This window comes from Prionailurus bengalensis, chromosome C1, assembly GCF_016509475.1.
Source record: "Prionailurus bengalensis isolate Pbe53 chromosome C1, Fcat_Pben_1.1_paternal_pri, whole genome shotgun sequence".
Taxonomy (NCBI): Eukaryota; Metazoa; Chordata; class Mammalia; order Carnivora; family Felidae; genus Prionailurus; species Prionailurus bengalensis.
Window position 1 is genome coordinate 15,524,850 of NC_057345.1, and position 16,650 is coordinate 15,541,499.

Below are 16,650 nucleotides of genomic sequence, written 5' to 3' on the forward strand. Positions count from 1 at the left end.
TACCTATCTATGCATCCATCCATCACCCATTTCCCAACCATCCACCCACCCACCCACCCATTCCCCCATCCATCCATCCATCCATCCATCCATCCATCCATCCACTTATCCATCCATCCACTTATCCATCCATCTACCTACCCACCCATACATCTACCTACCTACCCATCCATCCATCACCCATTCCCCTACCCACCCATCCATCCATCCATTCTCCTATCCATCCATCCACCCACCCACTCCTCCATCCATCCATCCATCCATCCATCCATCCATCCATCATCTACCTGTGCACCCATCAATCCACTCACCCACATACTTACCCAACAGTCACTGAGCCCTACTCCATCACTGGTCTGTGTCAGGCACTGGGCTGCTGGAGATGGTACAGACACCTCCACAGCCTAGAGAATTGGAACCTCTGTGTTATGAGTTGAGTTGTGTCCCCTCAAATTCGTACGTTGAAGTTGTAACCCTCAGTTCCTCAGAATATGATCTTATAGGATCACTGCAGATGTAATTAGTTAAAATGAGGTTATCAGGGTGGGCCCTGATCTAATATGACTGGTGTCCTTATAAAAAGGGTGGGGGGAGATTCAGACACATACCAGACGTGCACACAGGGGGAACACCATGTAAAGATGAAGGCAGAGATTGGTGATGCTTCTATAAGCCAAGGAGTGCCAAAGATGGCCAGCAAATTGCCAGAAGCTAGGCAAGAGGCCTGGAACAGATTCTTCCTCCCATTCTTCAGAAGGATCAACTTTGTTGACCCCTTGATCTTGCACTCTAGCCTCCAGAACTGTGAGACAATAAATTTTTGTTGCAATAAGCCACCAAGTTTGTGGTACTCTGTTACGGCAGGCCCTGGCACTAATACGTTCTGGTAGGAGAGCGAAGCCTGTGTGATCCTACCTGATCTGGACTGGAGGTCAGGAAGGGCTTCCTAGAAGAAGTTATGCTGAGCTGGGCATTGAAGGATGAGTAGGAGTGTATCAGGCAGAGAAGTCAGAGAACATTCTAGGGAGAAGGAAGAATGTATGCAAAACTCAGGAGGAGGCATGAGTATATGGCAGACACTTTTCCTTGAACTTCTCTGATTTCATCTACTGTCTGCCCTGCCAAGCATCTGAGGCCTGGAAACCCACTGCCGACACCCTTTGCTCCAAGATAACAGAAAATTCAATTTTTCTCGGATGCCCCTTGGGCACAGTGGGGACATGCATCATTGTCACTAGCAGGGAGTGCTCACATGATCATATTGATGGAGGAAGGACGGCCAGATGGGCACAGGCACTGAGTAACCTTCTGGCACTTGTCAGGGTCCAAGTCCTCTGCTCTGGGGAGGGGTGCAGCTGGCCCCCATGCACATGCGACGGTGTGCAGCTCTGTGCTGGCCAGGAGCCCTCCCATAGCCTCCAAGCACTGTCCTCGGAGGCCACACACTCAGTCACATGGCGCTCGGTACAAGTCGTTTATTTCAGTTACAATAGTGCCACACCGAAACTACAGTAGCACAAAACGTAAGAATACAAAAAATAGATTCCCAGCCCCAAACCCCACATCCAAGTAGCCGCAGAGAAGCCAGACCTATGGCTCCCGGGCCTCAGGGGAGGGGTCTCTCACGGGGCAGCTGTCCACCTCCTCAGCCTTGTTTTCAGCTCGGCAGGGACAGTGGGGATGCTCCCTTTGCTTCTGTCCCTGCTGGGCCTGAGCCCTCCTCCCCCTTGGCCCCTGCCTATTCCCAGGACACCCTGAAGAAATGAATGCAGTCTACATTCCCTCTGGCTGGACCCTCAGCCCTGGGACACTTGCTTCTGGTTGGGAGGTCCCAGCCCAAGGTGAGGACAGACACCCCTGAGGACTGTGACCGCCCACGGGGAAGGCGGGAAGGCAGGACGAGGGGGGTAGAGGAGGTACCTGGAGGGCACTAGGGCTGGGAAATCCAAACTCTGTGTGGAAGCCCCCAACTCTAGCTCCTTCTCTGGCTCCTGTCCTACGTCTCTGAAAAGTGACCAGGACTGCTGCTTGCGGGGACCAGGGGCCTCATCTGGACCCCACCCCACCTCAGTGCCGAGGCTGATCTGGCTGGCCCTCTTGGGCAGGGAGGATTCTAACTTCCGGGGCGAGGTGACGGGGCACGACCAGGCCGTGGGCTGCCGAGAAGGGAGAGCCAGGGTGAGCACTGGCTGCTCTGGCCTCAGTCACAGGTGCCTGCTTCCCCCAGAGAGAGCTCCTGTACCACAGTTTCAAGGAGGGAAGCCACTCCTGGTTCTCTGACCCCACAGGCTAGACTGATCACATTGGGGGAACCTTTTCCTCAGTCTGCCTTGGCTGAAAACATCTCCAGATGAGGAGTCCCTCTAGTTACAAGTATCGTCTCGATTCAACCCAAGGGGCTGAGGGTGGGATGGGGCTCAGGGCAAGTTCAGGAGTCCTTCAGATTCCTGACCTTGGTGCCACTGCCCTGTAGGCTAGAGCTCCCAGGGCGCCGTGAGGGGCAGCTCTGTGGGCACTGGGAGTAGGGGGTATGGCCTTGCATTATAGTCAGGACACTTGAAGGCTTCACTGAGGAAGCAAAGGGGCACCTGGTAGGGGGTTGTCTCCTTGGGGTAGAGCCTGGGCTGCAGCCTCAGATAAGGCACTAGAGATGAAGGGCGGGCAGGCGGGGCTGCATGTGGTCCCTGGAGCCAAGCCCAGGCCAGGGGTGCAGGACGGAGCTCAGAGGGAGGATCTGGGCCCTGTGGGACAGGAGAGCGGTCTTCTCTTTTCTCCTTCCTCTGCAGAAACGGGTCAGCAAGGCAGACCCTGGAGTGGCCGGGCTGGGAGGGCTGCTGTAGATAGGGAACCACATGCAGCGGCCAGAAGAGGGACAGAGAGGGGCTATCTACGGCACGGCAGAGAGGATCTGATGGAGGGCCAGGTCTTGCAGGGCTTCTGCTGTCCAGGCCCAGGGCATCGGGGTGCCCCAGGATGGGTTTGAAGGCCATGACCTGGCCTCATCCTGCTGCAGCCATCAATTCCCTGCTGCAACTTTGGGGAACAGACCGTCCTAGTTGGGGTTCCCACTGTTGGACTCTGGGGATAGAGGCAGGCAAGCTGCGAGGGGCGGTGCCCATGAGCTGGCCTCTGCCCCTTCCTGGCCTCCACACCTCTCCTCTCTACACCCTGCGACTGCAAAACCAGGTGACAGAGGCTGAAACTGTAAATGCCAAGGGATGGGCAGCTCTCTACTTGGGGACGCGCTCAGTGGCTGGGGATGGCTGCCTCAGGCGACCTCATGGCGAGTGAGGAGGAGAGGGGTAAATCAGTGGGGCTTCCCTTATCCACAGGTTATTTAGAAAAACAGAATATAATAAATATACCAATCCTTTCCTTAAAAAAAAAAAAAAGTGTTTTAAATTCATTATTTCCCTGAACATTTCCAGTGTATTCCACAATGTTTAAAAAATAGTTTCCCCAAAAATATATCTTTAAAGCATTTGACACAGTGGCATTTCTGGTGCTTCTGGCTCCGGATGTGGGTGGGGGGTTGCGTCCACTGCTCTTGTCAGCGTGGGGCCCAGGCCTGGTGAGCAACCAGCCTGATACCCAAATGCCCACTGGAGTTGACGCACATGTGCCTGGGATGCCAGGGTCTTCACAGGGGATCAAATCTCAGATTGTGTTGAGAACCCACATCGTAGGCTCAGTTCCGGCTGAAAACCCTCCAGTGCGGGGTAGGGGGGCCCTGGGTGGCCAGGGGGGCGGGGCGGTGCCCTGGACGCTGGATGGAGAGATGGCCTTGTTGGCCCCACCTGGGGGCTCATCCTCTGTCTCGGCTCGAGGTGCTCCCACCCTCACCAGACTTCGCACTTGTGATGAGGGTTCATGGGCGAGCCAGGGGGGCAGTGGAAGTGTTCTGAGAACTCCTTGGAGTTGGAGACAGAGCCAATGACCCGGAAGCGGGAGGGGCTGTGAGGATCGGTGATGAGGCCTTCGTGGGAGCTCTCGGGCGTGCGGACAGAGCACCAGACCTTTGTGAGGCAACAAAGGAGAAGCTGGGTCACTATGGGGCCCTGAGGCCGCCAGACTGCCCCCGTCCACGGCAGTAGGGGGATGGGCCCCCGCCTGGTTCTGAGAGCCCGGGGAGTCAGCTGGGGCTGCCGAGCGTGTGGGGAAGAGACGCTGGGCTGGGATGTCCCCCATCCCAGCATCCTCTACTGCAGTTACCTGGGTCTGTCCTGGGCCTCTGCATTAGATTTCATCTGAACAAAGGGTTCTGCCCTAAAACCAGTCTGAAAACCTTGAACTGAGTCCACATCACTCACCTCCTGGGCAGAACAAAAAACTGTTTATGGCTCTGGGCACCAACAGAAGACTATTCATTAATGCCAACTCAAGGGACATCCTGGGGCATTTTGAGTTTAGGAAACTTCTAGAACCCCTGAACCAGGAGGCCCTTAGCACTTACCTGTCCTCTCATCTACCTGATACTGGAGACCTTTTAATGGCATTCACTGGATTTCTCTAATGGCAGGAAGCTCACCTTACAAACTGGATGCCCGATGGACGGGCCAATGAACTAGAAGGTTATCAATTGAGGGGAACTTGCCTTTTGGCTCTCAGAGCTCTTGGAGCTTCAAGATGGCAGAATGTGCCTGCGTTTGGCATTTTTTTCCTCTAACAAACTCACCTGTGCAAAGCCCAGGAAGAAGAGCTGGTTATTGGTGAGGCCCAGGGTGGGCAATGTCTGCTCAGCCCCGTTCTTCTCCACCCAGTTCTGGTAGGCCTGGGAGCAGAGAAAACAAAGCTCAGCGGCTCCCTCGACACAGGAGCAAACAGGGCGACAATGGAGGGCCAGTGCGGGAGATCCTGGGAAGCTCTACCCTGCTGGGGCGGGGACTCACACTGCGGAGTCTGGGCCTCGGCTCAGGCTAGAGTGATCTTCACCCGCACTCATCCTGAAGGGGAGCTCGTTCAACCCTAGGCTTAGATACCACCGACACGCCCACGGCTCTCAAGTGCCTCCTTCCAGCTCCAGCCTCTTCCCTGACTTGTTTATTCAACTGCTTCAGCTGGATTTCCACGATGCATCCCAGAGCTAACATGGCACAGCAGAATGAGAGGTTGTACACACACACGCACACGCACATGCACGTGCACGCACATATGCCTTCCCACCACAGTAAATGGTACCACCAACCGCCCAGTTACTCAGACTCCAGCCCCAAAGTTCTTTGAGCTTCTCTTTTTTTCTTTCTTCCTTTTGTTTTTTTTAAAGATTTTATTTTGGGGGCGCCTGGGTGGCTCCGTTGGTTGAGCATTCAACTCTTGATTTCAGCTCAAGTCACGATCTCACATTTCGTAGGATCGAGCCCCATGTTGGGCTCTGTGCTGACAGCACGGAACCTGCTTGGGATTCTTTCTCTGTCCCTCTCTTTCTGTGCCTCCCCTGCTCTCTCTCCCTCTCTCTCTCAGAATAAATAAATAAATAATTTTAAAAAGATTTTATTAAAAAAATTTTTTAATATTTATTCTTGAGAGAGAGACAGAGAGACAGAGCATGAGTGAGGGGAGGAGCAGAGAGAGAGGGAGACACAGAATCCAAAGCAGGCTCCAGGCTCTGAGCTGTCAGCACAGAGTCCAATGCGGGGCTCAAACTCACGAACTGCAAGATTATGACCTGAGCTAAAGTCGGACGCTTAACCGACTGAGCCAGGCACCCCAGATTTTATCGTTAAGTAATCTCTACATTCAATGTGGGGCTCGAACTCACAACCCCGAGATCAAGTATCACACACTCTTCTGACCGAGGGAGCCAGGCCCCCTGAGCCTCTCTTTCAATCATCCAAACAATCCAAATCTGACCACTTCTTACCCTTGCCATGGCTTTATCCCTTCTCTTGCCGGATAATCTCACAACAGCTTTCTAACCAGACTCCTTGCCTCGAGCGGGTCCAATTCCAATCCCCTCCTGACACAGCATCTTAAGCCATCCTCATAAAGTGGGGGTTGGCAAACTTTCCCGTGAAGTAAATAGTTTCAGTTTTGGAGGCCAAAGGGTCTAGTTGAAACTACTCAGTTCTGGCATTGTCAGTGTGAAAGCAGCTGCAGACAACGTGGAAGTGAACGGGCCTGGCTGTGTCCCCCTAAATTTTGTATTTACAAAAACAGGCTGAAAGCTGGATTTGGCCCACAGGGTGTAGGTTTGCTGACCCTTGTTTTAAAGGATAAATTAGATCGTGTCATTCTTCTTTTTAAAAATCGTGCGGCAGCTCCCATTGTACAGAACAAAACCCAAGCTCCTTAAGCCGTTGACCCAGACTGGTGAGCTCTGGTCCCGATCACTCCTCCAACATCCCCTCCCTCCGCTCCACCCCTGCCTGTCTTCCTGTCTTTGACCATGCCGGGCTGTGCCCATTTGCACATACTATTCTATTCCAGCTTTCCCTGCCTCTTCCTCGTCATTCAAGGTCTCAATTCCAATGTCATCCCCTCCAGAAGGCCTACCCTGACCACCCTCCCCCCTTATTTTTCACTACCTTGCCCTATTTTATATTCTTCATCTTATCAGTACTTGAAATTATCTTATTTGTTTACTTGTGTATTGGCTTTCTTCCCCCTCCCCTGCCCCACAAAATTGTGAGTTTTGTGAGAGCATGATTCCTGTCTGTCTTGGCACAAAATCTCCAGTGCCTAAGGCAGCCCATGGTGGGCAGAAGGTTTTCAGTACATTTTCACTGACTCCTGGACTTCAGGCAGGTTATTGAGTGTTTCTGGGCTCAGTTTTCTCACCTGCAAAATGGGGCTGTAATACCCAATGGTAAAACTGTGGGGGTACTGAGCAGAGTCTGGCACATAATAAGGCCTCAATAAATGGCACCTCATTTATTTATTTCTGCTCTTACTGTCACGGTGAGAAGGAGGCTCTGTATTGCTCTTTTGAGAGACATCTCCTTCTCTTCTCGTGGCCTCTGCTCTCTCTCCCTTCCAGTTCAGCTGACCTTTCGGAGTGTCACTCTGTGCCCAACTTTCTTTTAAAAAAATTTTTTTTAAACATTTATTTACTTTTGAGAGACAGAGAGAGACAGAGCGAAGCAGGGGAGGGGCAGAGATAGAGGGAGACACAGAATCTGAAGCAGGCTTCAGACTCCGAGCTGTCAGCTCAGAGCCCGACGTGGGGCTCAAACCCAGGAACTGTGAGATCATGACCTGAGCTGAAGTCGGACTCTTAACCGACCGAGCCACCCAGATGCCCCTATCTGTGTCAACGTTCTACCACGCCAGCGATGTAGGGAGTAGGTGTTCACAGTCAAGCACACTGGGGCTCGAGGAGGCTAAGTGACTTACTCCAGAGCCAGGACTTGAACCCGGAACTGGCTCCATGACGGTGTCCCTTCCCTCCCTTCCCCTCCCGGGCCCACTGCTGTCTGAATTAGTGGTGGCTTTCCTTGAAAAGGTCGTCAGGTAGGTCCAGCCTAAGCCCTCTCCTATGTCTCCTAGTTGGGCCAGACTCAAGGCTGGAAAGCCCTCTGTGTGCCACGCTCTGTGCTAGGGACTTCCGCAAGCTTCTCCATCAGTTCTCGCCCATTTTGCAGACGGGGAAACAGCTCATGGAGTGGCTACAGTTTGCCCAAGCTGGTCTCTAATGACCCTTTACTGAGGAGACACCTGCACAGACCCAGACTTGGGCCGGGGCATGTGCGGGGGGTGAGCCCTTACCCGATAGGCCGCCTTGAGGCCCCCGTTGTCGGCGATGTTCTCCCCGAGGGTGTGCCGGCCGTTCACTGGCTCCCCGTTCACACTGTAGTTGCTGTACTGGCCCACCATGCACTCGGTCTGCTGCTTGAAAGCCTCCACGGACGAGTTCTTCCACCAGGGCCGAAGGTTCCCATCCTTGTCGTATTCTCGTCCTGTGGGTTCAGAAGGGAGCGTCAGGTCAAGGGGAAGGAGAGGCAGAGCTGGCACGTGTAGCTGTCTGACGGAGCCTCTCCTTCCAGTGAGAAACGGCTCCACCCGCCCACCTCCCTTCTACCCACCAGCACTGGGGAGATGGTGCCGGTCTGGGGGCCAGAGGAGCTGGGAGGATGAGCCAGGCGGGCTGGCTGGCAGGTGGGGGCGAGAGAATGGAGGAACGGGATGCGGGCCAAGGGTCAGCTTGTCCACAATTTCAGCGGAGCGGGAGTCCTTGTCAAGGCTGGCGAAGGGCCTTGTTCCCTGAGCCCAGGAAGGGGTAAATGGAGTCAGCAGCACTGGGGTCACAGCCAGGCCCTGACCTCTAAAGTCCCGCCTCTTCCTTTTTGGCCTTGGAATCCCCAAGGCAGGAGGGAATGAGAATTCTGGACATTTTCTGATGAGGAGGCGAATGACTTCAACTCCTCTGCTGGCGGTGGGGCCAGAGAAGTCTCTGGAGTGGAGGAGAAATTGTGCTCCCTGAGGACTACTCACACCCACTCCTGAGTATGGGACACCTTCCAGGAACCCCCTGTGTCTGACACAGTCCCCGCAATCACCCCATGAGGTCGGAAATGCCATGCCCGCTTCACAGACAAGGACGAGGAGGCCTGGAGAATGACAGGACTTGTTAAAGTTCATTCGGATGACGGGAGGCAGGGCCAGGACTGAACCCAGATCCATCTGCCTCCAGACTGTTGGAAGCGACGAGAGCAAAGCAGAAGCAGTGGGGCCAGCAGTCAATGTGCCCGGTCTGAAGGGGGCCCCAAGGAGTCGTACCTTGATCATCAAAAGCATGAGTCAGCTCGTGGCCCACGACAACACCAATGCCACCAAAGTTTAAGGCCCTGGAGGGGAGGAAACAAGAGTGAGGGTGACATCACAAGGGGACACGGCTTTCTGTGTCTGGAGAAACAGCAGGGTCCTGTGGCGCTCTGCAGGGACATGGCCGCAGCTTGAACTTCCAGCCAGTCCCCTGAGGCCACTGAGAGGCTGGGCAAGCGGGCTGTGGTCAGCCTGTGCCCAATGGGTGCCAAGCACTGTATGTGATGCTCCACAGAACGGCACTGTCCTCTTTGGTCCCTTCAAAAGGGTTCGGCATTAATGACCGATCTATGAATGAGCAAGCCACTTGGAATGGCTTGATCACATTGTCCACGGGCCATGCAGTGAGCAAAGAGCAGACCTGGGATTCAAACTCAGGGCCCCATACCTTGTCTGTGTGAGACAGGGCCCTCACCCCTCTACCTCCCCGGCCGTGATGGCTCTAAGATACCATTGGAGGGGCATTCCCCTAGATGGGGCTCCTGACTCCATGACATGCCCCCAAATCCCCACTGTGTAAGGGCTTCTGGATCCTGGAGACCCCTGGAGGGAAGCACGGGGCGGGGTGGGAGGGGGGAGTGGACGTCCCAAGCTCCCCGGGCCAGTGGGACAAAGAGCACTCAGTGTGGCTGTGGGCCACAGGGCTGGGCCGGGCGTCCACTGAGGGGCAGGGGAAGGAGACGGGACGGGAGCACCCCAAGCATCGTACTTGGGTGAGGAGCGGGTGTAGAATGGCGCCTGCAGGATGCCGGCAGGAAACACGATCTCATTCTTGGTGGGCGAGTAGTAGGCATTCACCATGGGCGGAGTCATGCTCCACCTGCAAGGACACACAGGTGGGGTCAGCCGGTCTGGAGGATATCAGGAGCCTTAACCCCGCCCCAAGTGCACACAAGTACAAGGACATCCTTAGCATCACTGTTTTGTAGGGAAAAACCAGAAAACCCCAACTGTCTGCAGACAAGGGATTGGTGAAATCCGATGTCACACACACGGAGGAACAGTGAGCCTCTTACAAAGAGAGACAGGCCACGGGCGCCTGGGTGGCTCAGTCAGTTAAGTATCCAACTTCAGCTTGGGTCATGATCTCACAGTCCGTAAGTTCAAGCCCTGTGTCGGGCTCTGTGCCGACAGCTCAGAGCCTGGAGCCTGCTTCGGATTCTGTGTCTCCCCCTCTCTCTGCCCCTCCCCTGCTCAGGCTCTGTCTCTCTCTCAAAAACAAACATTAAAATTAAAAAAGAAAGGAAGGAAGGAAGGCAGGCCACTGCTGCAAAGCAGCTCTGAAAGTGTGGTCTGTGGACACTGGGAGGGGCCCTCAATTCCCTTTGGGGGGGGGTCTGCAAGGTCAAAGCTATTTTCATGATAATGTTAAATCGTTATTTGCCTTTGTGACATGTTGACATTTGCAACAGTGGGTAAAGCTGCTGGAGCCTAAGTGTGACTCAAGACAGGGGCACCAGCTGCTCCAGTGGTCACCGTGCTCCTCACCAGGAAAAAAAACCCCATTCCATTTGGGAACATTTTTCTTTCTTCCTTGCTCCCTTCTCTCTCTCTCTCTCTCTCTCTCTCTTTCTTTCAAGTTTATTTACTTATTTTGGGTGGGTGGGGAGGCAGAGAGGCAGAGAGAGAGAGAGAGAGAGAGAGAGAGAGAGAGAGAGAGAGAGATTGAGAATCCCAAGCAGGCTCCACACTGTGAGTGCGGAGCCCAATGGGGGCTCAAACTCATGAACTGTGAGATCATGATCTGAGCTGAAATCAAGAGTCAATGGCTTAACTGAACTGAGCCATGCAGACGCCCCATTTAGGAACATCTTTTTTTCTTTTTTTAAATATTTACTTATTTTTGAGAGACAGAGAGGGAGAGAGAGAGAGCGCAAGCAGGGAAGGGGCAGAGAGAGAGAGGGAGACACAGTATTCGAAGCAGGCTCCAGGCTCTGAGCTGTCCACACAGAGCCTGATGCAGGGCTCAAACCCACGAACTGTGAGACCATGACCTGAGCTGAAGCTGGATGCTTAACTGACTGAGCCACCCAGGTGCCCCCCAGAGCATGCAACTCTTGATCTATGGGTTATGAGCTTACTTACAAAAACAGAGCTTGGGTATAGAGCTTACTTACAAAAATAAAAACTAAAAAACTAAAAAAAAAAAATTAAGTTTATTGATTTATTTTGAGAGAGAGAGAAATTGTGAGTTGGGGAGGGGCAGAGAGAGAGAGAGAGAGAGAGAGAGAGAGAGAGAATCCCAAGCAGGCTCCACACGATGAGCATGGAGCCTGATGAGGGGCCTGAATTCATGAACCGTTGAGATCATGACCTGATCCGAAGTCAGATGCTTAACCGATTGAGCCATCCAGGCGCCGCAGAATTTTTTAAAAAATAAAAAGAAGCTTTGAAGTTTCAAGCAAAATTAATTACTTAATTAGTAAAATTACAAGAACTTGTATTAGTCCCTCCAAACTTGACAGCTTCCCAATACTTTAAAGACTTCTCAGGAGGTCAACAGTGATATGAACAAATGTGGATTTGGGGGGAAGGTATGTAAAAGTCAGCGGGGCCATTGTTTCCCAAATGACCGATGTGTGATGTGACAAATTAGGGCTGGCTAAAAGATCCATTCAAAGTGCAAGACAGACTGATGGGTTTCAGTGTAACAGAGCAGGAAAAGTTCATGACTATGGGTTCAGGTTCCACAGTGCGATTAACCTTTAACAAATTATTACTTGCTGAGTTTTGGTGTAGTATCGACAAAGAGTGTGCACAAGTATCAGAAAAGACTACTAAAGCATTCCTGCCTTTCCCAATTTCGTGTCTGCACGAAGCTAGGTTTTCTTTATATATTTCAAAACGAGATATTGCAATAGGTTGAACACAGCGTCAGATAAAGAATCTAGCTGTCTTCTATTTAGCCGGATATCAAAGAAATAGGCAAAAAGTAAAATAATACCTTTTTCTCACTAAATATTTTGTAAGAAAATAGTTCCTTTTAATAACATTTATAATGAATTCATATAATCGCCATACAAAAATGACTCTTTGGGGTCCAATAATTTCTCAAGAGTGTAGAAGTGGAGCAGAGTGCCTGGCTGGCTCAGTGGGTGGAGCGTGCAACTCTTGATCTCGGGGTTGTGAGTTCAAGCCCTGTGTTGGGTGCACAATTAGTTAAAAAAATAAAACCTAAAAAAAAAAAAATTAAAAACAAAGAATGTAGAAGGGAACCTAGTGGTAAATTTTTTTTTTTTCAACGTTTATTTATTTTGGGGACAGAGAGAGACAGAGCATGAACGGGCGAGGGGCAGAGAGAGAGGGAGACACAGAATCGGAAACAGGCTCCAGGCTCTGAGCCCTCAGCCCAGAGCCCGACGCGGGGCTCCAACTCACGGACCGCGAGATCGTGACCTGGCTGATGTCGGACGCTTAACCGACTGCGCCACCCAGGCGCCCCGGGAACCTAGTGGTAGAAACATCTGTCCACTTGATAATTTTTCTGGTATGGGGGGGGGGAGTTCAGTAAGGAGTGGAGTGCTGGGGTGCCTGAGTCAGTTGGTTGTGTCCAACTCTTGGTTTCAGCTCAGGTCATGATCTCACGGTTTGTGAGTTCGAGTCCTGCATCAGGCTCTGCGCTGACAACGTGGAGTCGGCTTGGTATTCACTCTCTCCCTCTCTCTTTGCCCTCCCCCACTGAGGCGCTCGCTCTCTCTCTCTCTGTCTCTCTCTCAAAATAAATAAACTTAAAAAAAAAAAAAAGGAGTAGGGGCGCCTGGGTGGCGCAGTCGGTTAAGCGTCCGACTTCAGCCAGGTCACGATCTCGCAGTCCGTGAGTTCGAGCCCCGCGTCAGGCTCTGGGCTGATGGCTCAGAGCCTGGAGCCTGTTTCCGATTCTGTGTCTCCCTCTCTCTCTGCCCCTCCCCCATTCATGCTCTGTCTCTCTCTGTCCCAAAAATAAATAAACGTTGAAAAAAAATTTTTTTTAATTAAAAAAAAAAAAAAAGGAGCAGAGTGAGACAGGAAGGACGTTTTCTCCAAGAGCTTAGACAGTTCACTCTGTCTCCTCCAGGTAAGCACCACAGAGATGTGTTGGTGGGTAACTGAAGCCATGGAAAGATACTGGGAAATTGAAAATTCATATTTTTTAAAAACACATGGTTACATGAACGGGCAGGAGGCAGAACTTAAATGACAAATTTCAAGTTAAATTAAAGACTTCAGATAAATTCGGAACCTTGTGGCAGTATCTGTGCCATAGTCTGGAGACAGAGGAAACAGAGATGTTCAAACCTCGGTTGGCCACGAGGGGGCACCAGAGGCAAAGAGAAGTTGCTTCCACCTTGGTAAGATTTATTCTGCAAAATGTTTTCGGCGTGGAGGGAGCTTATTTTGAGAACTAGAGCTGCGTTGACAACAGAAGATTTTTCCAAGGAGACTGCTCAAAAAATGACAGATGCCAGACCTCATTCCAGATTATTTTAAGAAGGTTTGAAGTCCAGGCAAAAGCTGTATTTAAAAAAACTTCCCCAGGAGGGGCGCCTGGGTGGCTCAGTGGGTTGAACGTCCAACTCTTGGTTTCGGCTCAGGTTATGATCTCACAGTTCGTGAGTTCGAATACCATGTCGGGCTCTCTGCTGTCAGCAGAGTCCCTTTGGAAGAGAGAGAGGTGTCTCCCTCTCTCTCTGCCCCGCCCACGTGCGTATGCGCAGTCTCCCTCTCACAAATAAACATTAAAAAAAAAAAAAAAAACTTCCTCAGGAAAACACACACACACACACACACACACACACACACACACACAAACTTCCCCAGAGGGCCCTGATATGCAGTGAGGTTTGGGAACCACAGCTGTTGGGGGCCCGTCTGGAATCCTCCCTAACCGAGGGCCTCCTCTGGGCCAGACACTCCTGCGAAGTTCTCACACTTGACCGTCCATGGGCTCCTCCCATCTTATCTGCAGATAACAGGGCAAAGGCTCTAAACACTGAAGCTGTGGAACCAGGATGTGAGGCCGGGCCGCTCAAGTCTAGAGGCCACTACTCTGCCAACAGGCTGGGCACCGGGGGCACACAGACCTGGGCCAGTCCCAGCTCCTGGCTGGGCACACTTCCTTGGTCCCTTGTCTCTGCATCTGAAAAGTGGGAAAACCACGGTACCCACTCCTCAGATGGCACTCAGGAGAGTCACGGTGGGCACGTGGTGCATGTGTGACAAAGGCAAGCTCAGCCCAGAGCACCCTGTGTTCTGGGAGCTACTTCCTCCCAGCAAGGCCCAGGGACTCACTGGTCTCTGTTGGGAGCTTTCCTGAGCTGGTCAGCAGTGACCCTCCAGGAGAAGTTGAAAAACCGCATGGCATTCTCGAAGTAGAGGTCCGGAACTGCCGTGTACTGGACAAGAGGAAGCGAAATCACAAGATCAGAGCGTACCCAGGCCAGGAGGCCCCCTGGCTCCTCGAAAGGCAAACCCCTTCTTCTAAAACTGAGGAAGCTGAGACCCCACGAGGTTAAGGGATTGGTCCACAGGTCAGAGGATGGAATGGAGGGCTCGGGACTGCAGGCTTGGTGGCTTCCTGCCTTGGCCCTGACCCTGCTGGGGCCCGGCACCCTCCCCTCTCCCTTTCGAGGACACGGTAAGAACTTCACCAGGACCGCTCAATACCAAGCAGTATCACGGCCTGCAGCAGCGCCTGGGCCTTAGGCAGGAAACCCCTCCAGTGCTGTCCAATCCATGATGAGGGACATGTTCTATGCCTGTGTTATCCCGTATGGTAGATACCAGCCACATGTGGCTACTGAGCATTTCAAACGTGGCTAGTGTGACTTTTACATTTAATTAAATTTTAATGTATTTAGATTTTAATTAATTAAACAGTAGTGGCTTGTATCTACCACTCTGGATAGCACATGAATCAAGCCGGGATCTGTCTCTGACATGTCAGGGCACAGGCATCACTGCACATTTTCCTTAGCACTCAGCCCAGCCTTTCAGCTCTTTTCAGGGGGCAAGGTTCTCCCTCAGATCGGCTCCAGGGCTTTCTGGCTTCTCGTCAGGGCTCTGGAAAGATGCTGGGGCCCTGGGGCCAGGACTCTGATCCTGTGGGCTGTCCGCAAGAGCCTCTGGATCCTGTATTGTGACACCCTGGGGCATCTTAAATTATTCTGAAGGAAACACGCTGCAGAATGAGTCAGTCCCATATTCTCAGAAGTAGTTTTAATATTCTTGGGTTTTAAATAGAGCCATGATGAGAGGTTATTATAATTGCAAAAATGCCTGAATTCACAAATTTCAATCACAAAAAGATATAAAACTATCTTTCAGGGCAGAAATACAATCCATTTAAAGGAATGACCTGCCAAAAGTTCCAACTCCCAGGAATATATCAAGCACCCCTGTTGCCTCATTTAAGCTTAAATGTGCATTTGGGATTCATGCTTCCTCTTTCCCATTAGCATTTAAGGTCCAAATGAGGTCCAGGTTTTTCTGGGAAGGTGGGGGAGGCCCCTGGGGAGAGGAGGCAACTTGGGGGCCTGGGAAGGAAAAGGTGGTATGAAGGGCTCCCTGATATTTTAGGGGCATCAATTCTGTCTGTGCCTTCCAGGGTCTGCTCACCTCCATGATTCCCACTCATTCAATGGAGCTGCCCATGAAATGGAGTGTCTGGCAGGGCACGTGGCACCATTTGGCACTGAGGGCTGGGCACTGACTGACAGAGGCTCGGGGGAGGCGGGCCCAGGAGGGGAGGAGCAGAGAACCCATCCCCACACCTCCCACCACCGCATCTTGAGATGTCCTGACAGTCAAGGTGCCTCCAGCATCCCACCTGGACCCAGCCTGCCTCTGCTCGTCCCCAACTGCGGACCTCCAGGGGCATTTGGGAACGCAAGGGGGCAGGGTGGGAGCCACTCACGTCATTGAACACTTTGTCGAGCTCCTTGGGGTCCATGATGAAGTTGGGGTAGCCTATCATGTTGTAGATTGCGTCTGCCTAGACAGGAGAGATACGGCGGACACTGAGCGCTCAGCAGGGCTGGCTGGCCTCGGGCTCTGGACCAAAGGGACACGGGCAGGTCCTCCTGCTTGGGGTTTCCACATCTCTTTCTGGAAAGGTTCCTCTCTTGCCCGACTTCTACTTACCCTTTGGCCCTCTGCTTAAATGTCACGTCCCGAGGGAAGCCTTTGCTGGCTGTCCCCCGCTGGACTCTATCAAGTCCCTCCCTCTTCGTTAGACATGTCACATCTCCCTGCATTTTTCTCTCACGTGCTCAACACGGTCTGTTTTTACACAGTTATTAATGCAATCATGTGGTCAAGGCTGTCCCTCCATCCTGCTGGACTGTTCACCCCCTGAGGGCAGGACAGCGTCCACGCCGGGCTTACTAGCTGGGAGTGGTCTCCCTTCACGCACCCTCCTCCGTCCGTGGCTGTGGCCCCACGGGCGGGAAGCCTCAGCCATCCCTTCAGGCACCGGGCCAGCCTCACCTTCTCCTTGGCTGATCTCCGAGTGTCCTCATCCATCCACTTCAGTGTGTTCAGGCTTTCCTCAAATGCCTTCTTGATCTCTAGGATTATCTCGCTGGCCTGAGGAGAGAGAAGCTGACCAGTGAGGGCTGGGCACTGGACAGACACCCCAGGCAGAAGGGAGGCCCCGGGCCAGAGTCGAAACTCAGATCACAGCTCAAAACCTCAGGCTGTGAGTGCTGGGCGAAGAAGGGGAGCCCCAGCCACTTCCCCAACCTTGTTCCTCAGAACACTGGAGTCCTGCAGGACAAGACTGGACCTCCATAAACAGAGTTCCATGGCCAAATATGCATAGGACAAGCTTTGGGGAAGCTGGAAAAGTCTCTCCTCTGCAGGACTTTTCAGAACCTTGGGCGTACAACATGCACTGTGGTTCTTCTGGAGAGT

At 52.5% G+C, this 16,650-nt stretch overlaps 1 protein-coding gene across 3 annotated transcripts in view; it reads right to left on the reverse strand.

Annotated features, from left to right (window-relative positions):
- Positions 1-1,460: 1,460 nt before the first annotated feature.
- The window catches only part of ECE1 (endothelin converting enzyme 1), a 113,342-nt gene continuing 98,152 nt past the window's right edge, over positions 1,461-16,650 (reverse strand). For all 3 annotated transcript variants that reach the window (XM_043574013.1, XM_043574014.1, XM_043574012.1), the window contains exons 12-19: positions 16,225-16,323; positions 15,653-15,730; positions 14,029-14,132; positions 9,470-9,580; positions 8,716-8,783; positions 7,705-7,895; positions 4,676-4,771; positions 1,461-4,016 (exon numbers count right to left, since the gene is read on the reverse strand). In XM_043574013.1, the coding sequence (XP_043429948.1) occupies positions 3,840-4,016; positions 4,676-4,771; positions 7,705-7,895; positions 8,716-8,783; positions 9,470-9,580; positions 14,029-14,132; positions 15,653-15,730; positions 16,225-16,323 (924 nt within the window). In that variant the 3' untranslated portion in view covers positions 1,461-3,839. The remainder of the gene's footprint in view (positions 4,017-4,675; positions 4,772-7,704; positions 7,896-8,715; positions 8,784-9,469; positions 9,581-14,028; positions 14,133-15,652; positions 15,731-16,224; positions 16,324-16,650) is intronic.